Here is a 14987-nt window from a genome sequence, read left to right as displayed (position 1 = left end):
CGTGCACTCTCCAACGGAGCGGTGCCCACACCACGCCGGAGCCAACGCATGGACTAGCTCCCTTGCAGCTTGTAAAACTCTGCATGGATGCCTTGCACGTTTCAGGTGCAGGGGAGATGGAAACAGGATCTGCAAGGGGAGCAGGGCTGCCCCTGTGTGCCGGGAGCAGCAGGGCGCCGGGCTGGGGAGTCTGAAAGGATTGCTAGAGGCGGACGGGACCCCTGTGTGATGGAGTGGGGGGGTGCATGTGTGAGTCAGGCTGGATGTCCGAGGCAAGCAGCAGCTCCCAGTGGCTAAGGATGACCCTGGGGCTACAACTGGCAGATAACACCTCTGCCTAAACAAAGAGCAGGGAGGAGCTGAGCTGGGTTTTGAATCGGGGGCGGCAGTTAGAGGCGAGGAGAAGGGAGAGCTGGAAGGCAGCCAGCCAGAGGAGGGGGAAAGCTACACCCCAGAGGGGCACCCCTCGGGGTCTTCCCCCCAGGACAGGTTGGAAGGACTGTCTCTGGCGGCTATGCTGTTGCTTCTGTGAGAAACTGGACATCTGTTGCCTAATAAACCTGCTGTTGTGCCTGCTGAGTGAGAGTCTCTCCTGCCAGCGGACGGGGTGCAGTGCAGGGGGACCCCTGAACCCCATCACACTGGTGTCAGAAGTGGGATGCACTGCACCCACGGATGAGCTCCCAGCAGTGGCTGACTGAGCACCAGAGAAGGAAGGAGTCTCACAAGAGTCAGAGGGAGAACAGAGCCATTCCTGCAGCTGCTGCTGGTGAGTGGATACCCCGGGAGATAGCGGGGAGATGGATTATACCCGACTCCTGAAGGCAGAGCTAGCGGGGCTGTGCAGAGAGAGGGGCCTGACCGTGGGGAAGGTGACCAAGGCCCAGCTGATTGCACAGCTGGAAGAGAATGACCGATCCGGGGGGGCAGAGCCTGTCCCGGCAGAAAGTGGCCGGTCAGCCTCGGGAAGCATTTCGGATTCTCCGACAGGAGCGGGGGCTCGACGCCGTCAGACAGACACGGTGCCCGCCAGGTCGCGCTCAGCTAGCGGTGGTCCATCGCGGGCAGAGTCCCCCACCGCAGAGCTGCAACGGCTGGAACTCGAGGTGAAATTAAAGGAACTGGAGCACCAGGAACGGGAAAGAGAGCGTGAGCGCCAGGAACGGGAAAGAGAGCGTGAGCATGAGCGACAGGAACGAGAAAGAGAGCGTGAGCACGAGCGCCAGCTACAAGAGACACAGCGGGAGGAGAAAGAACGAGAACGGAAGGAGAGAGAGCGAGAGCGTGAGCATGAGCGAACCATGGCAGAGGCGAGACGCCAAGAGGCCCCAGCTGCGGTAAGCGGGGAGAGGGCCAGACGGCTCGGGGTGGCCAGTCACTTGGAGACGCGTGTGCTGGCCCAGTGTCAGGACCCAGGGGACATGGACGAGTTCCTTACCGCCTTCGAGCGAGCCTGTGAGTTGCATGAGGTTCCCCCAGATGAGTGGCTCCGGCACCTCACCCCCTTGCTGGGCCGGAAGGGCGCAGCGGTGCTCAGCCAGCTGGTGGGGCTGCAGCCTGGGGACTATGAACGGTTCAAACAGGCCCTGCTGCATAAGTTCGGGCTGACTCCGGAGATGTACAAAAAGAAGTTCCAGGAGGCGCAGAAGAGGCCAGAGGAAACCCATGTAGATACAACCGCCCGCCTGAAGCAATACTACCAGAAGTGGGCATTCGGAAGGGGAGTCCAGTCCGTAGAGGACCTGATCGAGCTGGCGGTCGTGGAGCGATTCTACGAGATGTGCGCACCTGACCTGAGGGTGTGGCTCGTGGACCGGAAGCCGGGGGACTCACATGATGCAGGGAAACTGGCAGATGACTTCACAAACAGCCGGGCCAGGTTTGAAAGTGAGCCCCACAAAGAGAGGGAGTCTCGGAGAGAGAGGGAGTCCCGGAGGGAGAGGGAGTCCTGGAGAAACCGAGAATCTCAGAGAGACCGGTCCCTAACTGTACGACAGAGGGGACCACCTCTTGGGCAAGCCCAGGAAAGAGGGGCCAGCCACCCACCCCCCAGAGAGCCAAACAGAGCCCGGACAGAGCAGCCGGCCCGAGGGACACAAGACCCAGGCTGTTACCGCTGTGGGCGAAAGGGGCATAGAGCAGCCCAGTGCCCCAGGCTCCCAGACAGGTTGAGCAGGCCGGGGGGTCATGGAGTCAACTGGGTGGGGTCCCAGAAGCCAGAGGGGCTGGCGGCCAAGGCGGGTGGTGCTGACAATGGGCACTCGGCTTGGGCCGAATCCGCCCCACAGACCAGTTCCTCAGGGGGACCAAATGCTCAGAGGCCAGTTTACAGAGTGGGGGCAGCGCTACCTCTGTGGAGCAAGTGTCTCAAACACCTCGAGGTAGACGGGAAAAAGGTCACGGGGTTCTGGGACACAGGCGCTGACGTGACGCTGGCCCGACCCGGGGTGGTGGCACCGGGCTGCATGATACCCGATTCCCACCTGACGATAACAGGAATTGATGGGACCCCTTTCAAGGTGCCCATGGCGAGGGTGCACCTGAAATGGGGGAAGAAGGAAGGCCCCAAGGAAGTGGGCGTGCACAGCCATTTGCCGGCAGATGTACTGATGGGGGCTGACCTGGAGAACTGGCAAGGTGAACGCCCTCGTGCCCTGGTCCTGACCCGTAGCCAAAGAAAACGAGGGGTGCGCTCCCCAGATTCAGGGGTACAGGCCCAGCCAAAGCCACAGGGGCCAACCCTGAGAGAAAGGGGGCCCCCAAAAACCAGATCTCACAGGCCAGGGATGCTGGAGCCAGGCAGGGATGGGGAAGTAGCATCTGCTCCTGCTCGAGCGGAAGAATTCCAGGCAGAGCAGCAGAGAGACCCCTCCTTGCAGAAGCTGAGGGAACTGGCCAGTCTCAGCCCAGCTCCACAGCTGGGGGAGGGCTGCAGGGAGAGATTCCTGTGGGAAAAGGGATTCCTGTACCGGGAATGGGCTCCCAGACGCAAAGCGGAGCCATGGAAGGTCCAGAGGCAACTGGTGGTTCCCCAAAAGTACCGGCGCAGGCTGCTGTACCTAGCCCATGATGTCCCGCTCGCAGGACACCAGGGGATCCACCGCACCAGGAGAAGGTTGTTACAGAACTTTTTCTGGCCAGGGATCTTTGCAGCTGTCCGTCTGTATTGCCTGTCCTGCGATCCCTGCCAGAGGGTGGGGAAGAGCCGGGACAAGGCGAAAGCTGCCTTGAGGCCACTGCCCATCATAGAGGAGCCTTTCCAGAAAGTGGCTATAGACATAGTGGGCCCCTTCAGCAAGGCAACGCGTTCGGGGAAGAAATATATTTTGGTAGTGGTAGATTTTGCCACGCGATACCCAGAAGCAGTGGCCTTGACCTCTATCGATGCTGACACCGTGGCTGATGCACTGCTGTCCATTTTCAGCAGAGTGGGGTTCCCCAAGGAGGTCCTCACAGATCAGGGGTCCAACTTCATGTCGGCCCTACTGCAAAGCTTGTGGGACAAGTGTGGGGTCCGGCACACCTGGGCCACAGCCTACCACCCGCAGACCAATGGGCTGGTGGAGAGGTTCAATGGGACTCTGAAGCAGATGCTGAGAACCTTCATGAATCAATACCCCCATGACTGGGACAAGTACTTACCCCACCTGCTGTTTGCATACAGGGAGGTGCCCCAGGAATCCACGGGGTTCTCCCCGTTTGAGCTGCTGTATGGAAGGAGGGTACGGGGACCCTTGGACTTGCTCAGAGAAGAGTGGGAGGGGACGGCCTCTCCTGAAGGGGAGTCAGTGGTACAGTATGTACTGACCTTCCGGGAAAAACTCACCGAGCTCATGGGCCTGGCCAGGGAGAACCTCTCCATGGCCCAAAGGAAGCAAAAGGTCTGGTATGACCGTAACGCCAGGGCCCGAGCCTATGCCACCGGGGATCAAGTGATGGTCCTTATACCTGTGCGGCGGAACAAGCTGCAAGCGGCCTGGGATGGGCCCTTCAAGGTCGTCAAACAGCTAAATGACGTGAATTATGTGGTGGAACTGTCGAACCGGGCCCACAGCCACCGGGTCTATCATGTGAACATGATGAAACCTTACTGGGACAGGCAGAACTTGGTGCTGGCCGTGTGCAGACACTGGGAGGGGCAGGGGGATGATCCCTTGGTGGATTTACTCACAAGGACTGGAGCCGGCTCCTTGCTGGAGTCTATTCCCCTCTCAGACCAGCTGACCCCTGCCCAGCAGACGGAGATCAAGGAGGTGCTGCATTCGCATCCACAGCTGTTCTCGGACAGACCCGGACGCACTGACCTGGCTGTCCACCGAATAGAGACAGGCACCCACGCCCCTATCAAGTGTGTGCCATTCAGAGCCACAGGGAGGACAGCTCAGGACATAGAGCGGGAGGTTGAAGACATGCTGGCTCTGGGGGTGATCCAACCCTCGTCCAGCCCCTGGGCCTCTCCCGTGGTGTTAGTCCCTAAAAAAGATGGGTCTGTTCGGTTTTGTGTGGACTATCGCAAGCTTAACGCCATCACTGTCTCGGACGCCTACCCCATGCCCAGGCCTGATGACCTTTTAGACAAGCTGGGGGGAGCCCGTTACCTCACCACCATAGACCTCACCAAGGGGTACTGGCAAGTGCCATTAGACCAAGATGCCCGGCTGAAGTCGGCTTTCATCACTCCTGTGGGGCTCTACGAGTTCTTGGTCCTTCCCTTCGGCCTCAAGGGGGCACCCGCTACCTTCCAGCGTCTGGTGGACCAGCTACTGAAAGGGATGGAGAGCTTTGCCCTGGCTTACATGGACGACATTTGCATCTTCAGCCAGACATGGGAGGACCATGTGTCCCAACTCAAGCAGGTGCTGGACCGACTCCAGAAGGCCGGTCTGACTATCAAGGCAGGGAAGTGCAAGGTGGGAATGGCTGAGGTGACCTACCTGGGCCACAAGGTGGGCAGCGGCTGCTTAAAGCCAGAGCCAGCTAAAGTGGAGGCTGTCAGAGATTGGCCAACACCCCAGACTAAGAAGCAGGTCCAGGCCTTCATTGGGATGGCGGGGTACTACCGGAGGTTTGTGCCCCACTTTAGCTCCATCGCAGCCCCCCTCACGGAGCTGTGTAAAAAGGGAAAGCCTGACAAGGTGGTCTGGACCGAGCAGTGCCAAGAGGCCCTCTGCGCGCTGAAGGAGGCTCTGGTCAGGGCCCCAGTGCTGGCAAATCCAGACTTCAACAAGCCCTTCCTGGTGTTCACCGATGCCTCGGACGTGGGGCTGGGGGCGGTGCTAATGCAGGTGACTGACAAAGGGGAGAAACACCCCATCGTGTACCTGAGTAAGAAGCTGCTGCCCCGGGAGCAGAACTACGCAGCCATAGAGAAGGAATGTCTGGCCATGGTGTGGGCGCTGGGAAAGCTGCAGCCGTACCTGTTTGGACGGCGTTTCACCATGTACACCGATCACTCACCCCTGACCTGGCTGCATCACATGAAAGGGGCCAACGCCAAGCTCCTGCGGTGGAGTCTGCTCCTGCAGGACTACGACATGGAGGTGGTCCACGTCAAGGGGAACAACAACACCATAGCCGATGCCCTGTCACGCAGGGAGGGCCCCGAACTTCCCCAGGTCACTGGCTAAGTGACCCCGCTCAGTGCGGTCTGGAAGGGGGGAGAGATGTGATGGAGTGGGGGGGTGCATGTGTGAGTCAGGCTGGATGTCCGAGGCAAGCAGCAGCTCCCAGTGGCTAAGGATGACCCTGGGGCTACAACTGGCAGATAACACCTCTGCCTAAACAAAGAGCAGGGAGGAGCTGAGCTGGGTTTTGAATCGGGGGCGGCAGTTAGAGGCGAGGAGAAGGGAGAGCTGGAAGGCAGCCAGCCAGAGGAGGGGGAAAGCTACACCCCAGAGGGGCACCCCTCGGGGTCTTCCCCCCAGGACAGGTTGGAAGGACTGTCTCTGGCGGCTATGCTGTTGCTTCTGTGAGAAACTGGACATCTGTTGCCTAATAAACCTGCTGTTGTGCCTGCTGAGTGAGAGTCTCTCCTGCCAGCGGACGGGGTGCAGTGCAGGGGGACCCCTGAACCCCATCACACCCTGCTACCCACCTGCATCCCCCTGCTTTGTGGCAGATCACCTGTGGTACCTCTGCCCCATCCGGGCAGCCGGGAGCTGTCTGCTGTGATGGGGAATCCAGCACACCAGCCCCGGGCAGCTCCTCCCCTCAGCCGAATGGCTGTTCCACCACTCCCCAGCCTCCCAGCCATCACCTGTCCTCCCACCTTCTAACCCACGAGTGTTTCCTCCTTCGCCTTTCCCCCCACCCCAGGCAGGGCTCGTGACTGAGACCAAGCCCAGGTCAGGCCTGAGGGAACAGTAGCCCCACTTGGCTTAGGCATGGCACCCCCTCATCTCTGCAGCATCCTGTACAGACAGGAGTTCATATAATAATAACCCACCTGCAGAGGGGCTCACGGGCTTAAAGATACATGGGGGAGGGTCAGGGGTGCCTGCTGTTTCTACAGCTGTAGCACCTGGTGGCCCCATCGGGCTGAGCACTTCCACCAGTGAGGGCAATCCCTGCCCCAACAAGGCTTCAGTCGAAAGAGGCCATCAAAGGGCGGGATGGGAAGTGCTTTGCCCTGCATCACTCAGCAGTTCAGAGAGAGGAACAGAGCGCCCGTGTCCTGGGTCCAAGGCCGGTGCTCTGTCTTGGATACCCTGTGGCCATTTCAGCTGAGATTCCAGCAGCTGCTGTGGCGTCCTGTCAACTCCGCGCATGGCTTAGGGCCAGCCTCTGGGCCCATGAGGGCTACGTCTACACGTGCCCCAAACTTCGAAATGGCCATGCAAATGGCCATTTCGAAGTTTACTAATGAAGCGCTGAAATGCATATTCAGCACTTCATTAGCATGCGGGCAGCAGCGGCGCTTCGAAATTGATGCGCGTTGCCGCCGCGCGGCGCATCCAGACGGGGCTCCTTTTCGAAAGGGCCCCGCCTACTTCGAAGTCCCCTTATTCCCATGAGCTCACGGGAATAAGGGGACTTCGAAGTAGGTGGCGTCCTTTCGAAAAGGAGCCCTGTCTGGATGTGCCGCGCGGCAGCGAGCCGCGTCAATTTCGAAGCGCCGCTGCCGCCCGCATGCTAATGAAGCGCTGAATATGCATTTCAGCGCTTCATTAGTAAACTTCGAAATGGCCATTTGCATGGCCATTTCGAAGTTTGGGGCACGTGTAGACACGGCCGAGGAGACACAGAGGGCGGCTCTGGATGTGGCTTGCTGGCTCATAAATGGAACCTGATTTCACACTTCCCCTGGAGTCCTGCTGGAGAGGGTGGATAATAAGGTCAGGGACTCACGCACTCACTCTGGGTGTCCCTCAACCTCTGGCTGCCAGAAGCTGAGACTGGATGACGGGGGGTGGATCATTCAGTGACTGCCGGTTCTGTTCATTCCCTCTGAGGCATCTGGCCCCAGCCACTGCTGGAAGACGGGACACTGGGCTGGATGGGCCTTGGGTCTGGCTTGGTGTGTCCGTTTGTATATTCTGATGTTTGTCTGCCGCACCATTCCAAGGCGTCCACCTCTAGTGCAGAGCACTGCAGCTGCTTACCAATGCGTGGCAGCACTGCCCAGTGGGAAGTGCTGGTGATTGGCAGGGTTGGGGAAAATAGTGCACCCCTATGAACATGGATGGGGTGTTTCTGAGCACTCAGTTCTGCTCTCAGCTACTCCAGTGCTGTTCCCATCAAAGTCCATAAGAGAGAACAGGTTTGGGCTCTTGGTGGCCAGGGCCCAGAGCTCACACCCCAGCTCTAGTGGGAAGTGCCCAGGCTATTTAAGAACCATGGTGACATTCCTCAAAACCGGGCCACTGTCCCGTGCCCCTCCACAGATGCTGGCAGGTGGCTTTATGCCAGCTTCTGAGGGTTGAGTGTCCTCGGAGTACAGAGAGGTGGCTGTGTTAGTCTTTACTCCAGCAAAACAAAGCAGCAGAAATGTAGCACGTTAAAGACTAACAATGATTTATACGGTGATGAGCTTTCATGGGACAGACCCACTGCTTCAGATCAATTTCATTTCCAATACAGACTGCCATAAGTACAGAGGATCAAAAAAAATTTTTTCAGTAAAAACTGACACATCAAATAGGATAGAAGGAAGGGGGTGAGAGGTGGGGGGATGTTAATTGTCCTTTCTGAGATAAGTGCAAGCATCAAAGGAAGGGAAGCTGTCCTTGTAATGTGTGAGGTAGTTGATGTCTCTGTTCATACCTCGTGTTAATGTGTCGAATTTGAATATGCACATAAATCTAATGCTCTAATCTGTTGTTAAATTCTCTTAAGTTGCAGGACACAAATTCTCAGGTCTTTAACAGAATGGCCCACTCCACTGAAGTGTTCACTGACAGGCTTATGTGTATTGACTTTCTTGATGTCTGCTCTGTGTCCGTTTATTCCTTGGCGAAGGTTTTGCCCAGTCTGTCCAACATGCATAGTGTCAGGGCGTTGTTGGCACATAATAGCGTATATGATGTTGCTGGAAGTGCACGAGAATGTGCCTTTGATCTTGTAACTAACGTGGTTAGGTCCAGTGATGGGATCCCCAGAATAAATATGTAGACAAAGTTGGCAGCGGGGTTTTGTGCAAGGCTCTTTCACCCCACTGACACAGACCGTGACCTGTCCCTCTCATTTGCTTCTGCAGATGGCCAACCCTGTCCCGTCGGCCTGCTGGATGGTGCTCGCCGCAGTGGTGATGGTGTACGCTCAGAGGCACAGCCAGCTGGGTAAGTTAATTGCACCGTCCCTCCGCCCCAGGCCCACAAAGAATTCCCTCTCCCAGCGAGAATGTGGGGCCTGTTTATGATTTGACTCTCGTAGCTCTCTCCTTCCTATCTCCCAGCCCGGTCTGTGTGCTCCATCTTCAGTGTCCGTATCAGGCTGTCTCATCGCCTGTCCTGTCTGCAAGAGCTGCCTCTCCTCTGCCCCACGCTGGGGTTTGGGAGGACGGTACCCTGCCAGGGACTGAGCTGGGAGCACTACGTGCTCCTCGCCTGCTCTAGAGGTGGCGCTGGCCAAGGGAAGGGGGTGACCATCCCAAACTGGAGCAGGAGGGCAGAGCCTTCCCAGCACCTACCTCTGTGCACACTGCCTGCAGCCTCTGCAAATGCCCCCATGGCAGCGCCACCCCTCCAGTCGTGCTGTTTGGCACCTGATGTCCCTTGCTGCCAAGCCCAGAGTTGCTCCCTGCTGAGTCCCTATCGCCAGCAGCTGAGATAAGCAGGGCCTGTGTCATTTCCTCGTGCTGCTTTTAGCCAGGTGCAGTGACTCTGCTTCCTGACTTCCACCACTGCAAGCTAGCAGGGAATCGGGCCCTGAGCACCTGAACGCGTTCTTGAGAGAGCAAGGAGATGCTGGCCACAGGCCACTCGCAGCAGCAGGCAGAGCCTAAGAGCCCTGTGCAATTCCCTGGGCACACCTCGAAAAGGAAAACGGGAGGGCTGGATTTTCTAGGGTGCCCCAATGGCTTTGTGTTGCCTCGGCTGATGAGGAGGGCTGGCCCTCACCCTTTTGTCCTGGCTTCCACTGTCACCCAGTGCTCCTTTCACAGAGTGCTGTGCTCTGATTCGATGGGGCAGACAGGCCTGCAGCCTCAGGGAGTTCTTCTCCGCACGCCAGAACGAGGGCGTGGAAGTACCTGGTGCAGGTCACCAGCCCAGCCTGTAGTCCCACCCTTCTTCTTTCCTTGGAGAGCCACAGCTTTGTGCTGGCGGACGGGTGAAGGGGTGCATCCTGCTAGATGGAGCCAGCCCGGCTCAAAAACGTGTCCTCGGCTGCCCTGCCTGGAGGAAGGCTGGCCTAGTGGTTAGAGTGCTCCCAGGGGAGACCTGGGAGAAACAGGCTGAGTTCCCTGCGCTGCCACAGATTTCCTGGCTGACCATGTGCAAGTCATGAAGCCTGCCTCAGTTTCCCAGGTGTAGAACAGGGACCACGGCACTCCCTATCAGGAGGCTAAAGACAAAGACGTGAGGGCACCGTGGCTGGGTAGCGTGCCAAGAGACAAGGGACACGCTCTATGAATGTTGGTCAGGGTGCAGTATCGTTATGCAGCCGGGACAACTCTGACTTTCTGTGACCCAGGGCAGCTGGCATCACACAGCACTGTAAGGTCCCCGCATATGCAGAACCGGTGGTGCTGGCACCAGATATCAATTGTACTCTAGCACGGCTGCCTGGTAGCTGAGGGATCGAGGGCTTTGGTCACGTGTTCTGTGCACGCTGACCCTCCCTGGCGCTGCCGAGTGGGCCCTCCCCTCCATCTTCTCCCTCCAAGGCTACGTCTACACGTGCACGCTACATCGAAATAGCTAATTTCGAAGTAGCGACATCGAAATAGCCTATTTCGATGAATAACGTCTACACGTCCTCCAGGGCTGGCAACGTCGATGTTCAACTTCGACGTTGCTCAGCCCAACATCGAAATAGGCACTGCGAGGGAACGTCTACACGCCAAAGTAGCACACATCGAAATAAGGGAGCCAGGCACAGCTGCAGACAGGGTCACGGGGCGGACTCAACAGCAAGTCGCTCCCTTAAAGGGCCCCTCCCAGACACACTTTCATTAAACAGTGCAAGATACACAGAGCCAACAACTAGCTGCAGACCCTGTATATGCAGCACGGACCCCCAGCTGCAGCAGCAGCAGCCAGAAGCCCTGGGCTAAGGGCTGCTGCACACGGTGACCACAGAGCCCCGCAAGGGCTGGAGAGAGAGTATCTCTCAACCCCCCAGCTGATGGCCGCCATGGCGGACCCCGCTATTTCGATGTTGCGGGACGCGGATCGTCTACACGTCCCTACTTCGATGTTGAACGTCGAAGTAGGGCGCTATTCCCATCCCCTCATGGGGTTAGCGACTTCGACGTCTCGCCGCCTAACGTCGATTTCAACTTCGAAATAGCGCCCAACACGTGTAGCCGCGACGGGCACTATTTCGAAGTTACTGCCGCTACTTCGAAGTAGCGTGCACGTGTAGACGCAGCCCAAGAGAGCTGCTTTCATGAGGGAAGTGTCCTGCACCCCAAAGGCCTTCCAGGCTTCCCCTGCCATGCAGCCCACCGAGACAGAGCAAGCCCTGTTCCTCTGGGGGGACCCAAACGGGGGCTTCAGGGCTAACGGGACCCTGCAGGTTTGGGGCAGCAACAAGGGAGCTGAGGCCTCAGAGTGGGAGCTGGGGAGCCCTTGGGGGAGAGCGAGGGACGCGGGCAAAGCCCAGCCATTTGGAAACCAGGCCTAAATCCAGACGTTGCCCTTGGCAACCCTCACCATGGACACAGACCTCAGGCCTGATAAATGGAACTTGGGCTTAATCCTGACATTTTCCCTCATGCCCTGGTGCCCCCGCTTCCTGTCCAGCCCCCAGGCCTGTCTGCCTGTATCCCTTTTAATACCCTATTAAATAAAACCCCAGGGGGGAATCGAGGCTGTGAGGAAGAGGCAGGAGAGGCCGAATGCAGGGCTGTCTGACTCTGTTACAGCAGAGAGTCCTTGGCAACGGCTGCCTGCCTGGTCAGAACGTGATTCGAGGATGCTCAGCTTTAATAACTTATGAAGCATTTGGGGAAATACATTAGTGCTCAGTATTTAAGCAGAGAGACTCCGACAAGCCTTTCTCTACAGCCGCTCATGGCCACACAGGGCCGAGTGTCCTGCCTGGCTTCCGCATGGATTCTAGCAATTAGCAAGCATCAGACAAAGTGCCGCATGAATTAATAAGGATGGTGTTGGACTGGGAGAAGCTCAAGAGAATGCTTGATAACATTCACCTGCATGGCAGCGCTCAGTTACTCAACAGGACCCAAAATCCCAACACTGCCATTTCTCTTTGCCTCCAGACTCCTCGGATGCTCTGCTGTAACTGGCATGGGCCAGCTCATCGTCAGCAAGCAGTAGGTTTCCCCATTTGTTCTGGTTGTGTCTCAGAAAGATTCATTTCCTAACCTTTGAGCACTTGGCTTCACAACCATAATGCTCCTTTCATGTAGGTTTTGTGCATGGTTTCCTAGGTTTTGATAGAAATGTGTTTAAAAAAAAAACAAAACAGAAATTTCACCACATGGCATCATACCAGTGCCTGGGTGTTTTGTCAGCTGGGCGAAACGTTGACACTCAGCACACAGTCCTCTGCCATGTGAGCTAATGAAATAACCGACAGCTGTAGTAGGTTGTCGTCCTCAATGTGAATCAGCCACCAGAGGGGGCTGAGGCATATGCTTTGCTGGAGGCTTTCACAGCTCTTTGTGCTGTTGAGATTCAGGAATCTTGGGTTCCATTACAGGTTCTGGAGAGCAGGGGAGCATGTACTAGTGATCACAGTCCCTTCGGCCCCTCTTCTTGTTCCATTTGGCCTTACTCTCCAGGCTGGCCCAGTTTTGCTCACAGCTAAATCACAGTTTTTCCATCACTTCATTTCAATCCTGGTTTCCCACCAGGCTTCTCTCAGTCTTCTTACCCAAACCATCCCGTTCTCCCATCATATCAGGGCTGTTCATCTGAGCTCCATTACCCTCCACTCTGCTCCCTGCCTAGGACTCCCCATCCAATCTCACTCTCCTTCCCCCATGCACACTGGCTCCCAGTCCCTGCTGCTCTATTCCCCCTACCCCTGGATCTCAGCATCCTCAACCAGTTGTCTCCACCCTCATTGCTAGCTCTCCATGTGTCCTCCGGCCTCCTTGTCCCAGCCGAGTGCATCTCCCACCCGCTCCAAGTCTGACTCTTATCCTCTCTGACTTTAAGTCAGGCGGCTTTGTATAGGATGCCAGGGCCCCAGCAGGAGGGCGGTGAATGCAGCAGAGAGACAGGCTCCTGGCTCCCCATTTCTGTGCCCAGATTCACAGCCACCAAAAGTAGCAGTTGCAGAGAAAGTTGTGCTGGGCCCGTGCAGTCCTGGGTTGGAGCATGCCCAGTGCAGCTGGAATCCTCAGAGACCTTAGCTGTCTAACTCTACCAAGTCTATACTGGTCAAATTACAAACAGAGATTTTTTTCTGCCAAATTTTGCAAATTTCAAGTCCCTGCTCCAAAACATGGAGATGTTGGATATTCACAATGAAACGGTGCCCATATAATGTTCTTATAACATGGGCATGTGCCTTCCCCTAATTCCAGTTTCAGAAACAGCTGAATGATTTGCACTGAAACGTCACAGTAATTCAGCCTGAAAAGCCTTCAGTTTGAGCAGTTAAAGTTTGGCTAAGTTATAAGCAATTAAAAACAAGTTCTTGTAGTGGCAAGGGGTGGGCAACCTCAATTAGATGTGATGCTACCAATTCAACCTACAATAAGAAAAATAGAAAACACATAAACAGAGGACAGATTCTGATACTGTAACTCACATGGAGTAGTTACTTCCCTAGGGGAAGAGTCCCACTGATTTCAGAGGGACTGTTCAAATGGCAAGGCAGTATTGAACAGAAGGGTGCAAAATCAGCTCCTAAATAAATAAATAGACATAGGGAATGTTTCCTGCTGGCTACCGTTCTCCTGAGCTGTTTGCCCGCAAGGCTGAAGTGTGATAGCCCAGGGGACGGTTCGTACTGAGAGATGTGGGAGGTTTGTATTTTGGAGACCTAACTAGATTCTGAGCACTGTTTATTTTTAATTGGAATGGGGATGGCCGAGTGAAGCTGAGTCAGCCATGGTTGTTGTGGGCACCCAAAGAGTGAGGCCGGAGGTTCCTGAGAAGGTTGTGGCTAAGCCACTCTGGCATTTATCTGGCCTCCAGCTTTCCTTCACCCATCTGAGTCCCCCTTTAGCCCTGGGTATGGCACAGGGGCTGCCCTGCCTCACTGGACGGCAGTCTGCTTCTGGCAAGGGAGCACATACCAGTATCTGCATGGTTATTAGGGAACGGGGGTTTGAGTTGTTGCTTAATACACGTCTTCGTGCTTTTATGTCCTCCTGTGCCACTTTCAGCCCAGTCTGTGTAACATACTGACAACCAAGGTGCCATCCCTCCTAGTGTCTGGTCCATATAGAAAATGACAGTCTACAGAGTTGCTCCCTTAGCTCAAGTGGTAGAGGCTCATGCTGAAGTTTCCTGGTTCAAACCCAGAGGAGGAGCGGGCATCGACAAACAATCGCAGCCGTGCATCAGGAGTGTGTACATCTGTGCTGGCGTGTGTGTCGATTGGCACATGATGGGAGACCTGGGCAGCTGTCCCCTAGAGCCTGTGCAGTGGGCAGAGCGCTCCAGGGGCAGCAAGGCGGGTGGGTGAAGGAGCAACCAGGCTGATTAAGTGCACACAGCAAAATAACAGCCAGACAACCCAGGGACGAAACAATGATATTAACCCTGGGCCGGTGCTGGGGGATGACCCACTCCATATGGTGTCTGTTGCTATCAAGCACCAATGGTGCGGCACGAGGACACAAGCTGGGGTAGAGACGTCATCGCAGTGCGGCCAACCTGGGTTAAAAATGTTCCTGTAGATAAAGCTGCTGCCATAGGACCTGAGTACTTCACCTCCCCTCCTTCCTACACGCACACACAGCCTATGTCCTGTGGGGAAGGGATTTAACCTCCCAGCACAGGGAGCTGCTTGGCTCCCTTTCTCTGGTATGGCACAGGGCTGCAGACGCTCTGTTCCTGCCCTGACGGGCTCTTCGATTTAGCAGACCGAGGCAGGGTGAGATCCAGTGGCTTAGAGCTTAAATGAACTGTGTTCCCAGTGGGGAAAAGAGACAGAAGTTCCTCAGGGCAGGCAGCTAAGCCCGGCAGGAGACTCAGGGAAGTCCCCATTGCTTGGAATAGGATGTCTCTTTCCACAGGTGGCTGGTCGGGCGCAGGAACCCCTGGAGGAAGGGTGACGCAAGGCACCCTAGAGGCTCATCAGGGCTCCTTTTGGCTCTGAAATCCACCTCCACAGCTGAGCAGCAGCACCGGGGCTGGTTTACTGGATAGGAAGGCAGGCAGGATTTGGGAGTGACCTGAGGT

At 56.4% G+C, this 14987-nt stretch overlaps 1 protein-coding gene across 5 annotated transcripts in view; it reads left to right on the top strand.

The window, feature by feature from the left end:
- CNTFR (ciliary neurotrophic factor receptor) overlaps window positions 1–14987 on the top strand; it is a 450281-nt gene that overhangs the window by 237579 nt on the left and 197715 nt on the right. For all 5 annotated transcript variants that reach the window (XM_074994432.1, XM_074994435.1, XM_074994431.1 and 2 more), the window contains one exon: window positions 8696–8777. In XM_074994432.1, coding sequence (XP_074850533.1) covers window positions 8696–8777 — 82 coding nt within the window. The remainder of the gene's footprint in view (window positions 1–8695; window positions 8778–14987) is intronic.

This window comes from Carettochelys insculpta, chromosome 5 (assembly GCF_033958435.1).
Source record: "Carettochelys insculpta isolate YL-2023 chromosome 5, ASM3395843v1, whole genome shotgun sequence".
Lineage (NCBI taxonomy): Eukaryota > Metazoa > Chordata > Testudines > Carettochelyidae > Carettochelys > Carettochelys insculpta.
Note: the sequence above shows the minus strand (reverse complement) of the source record. Positions and strands in the feature narration are given on the sequence as shown.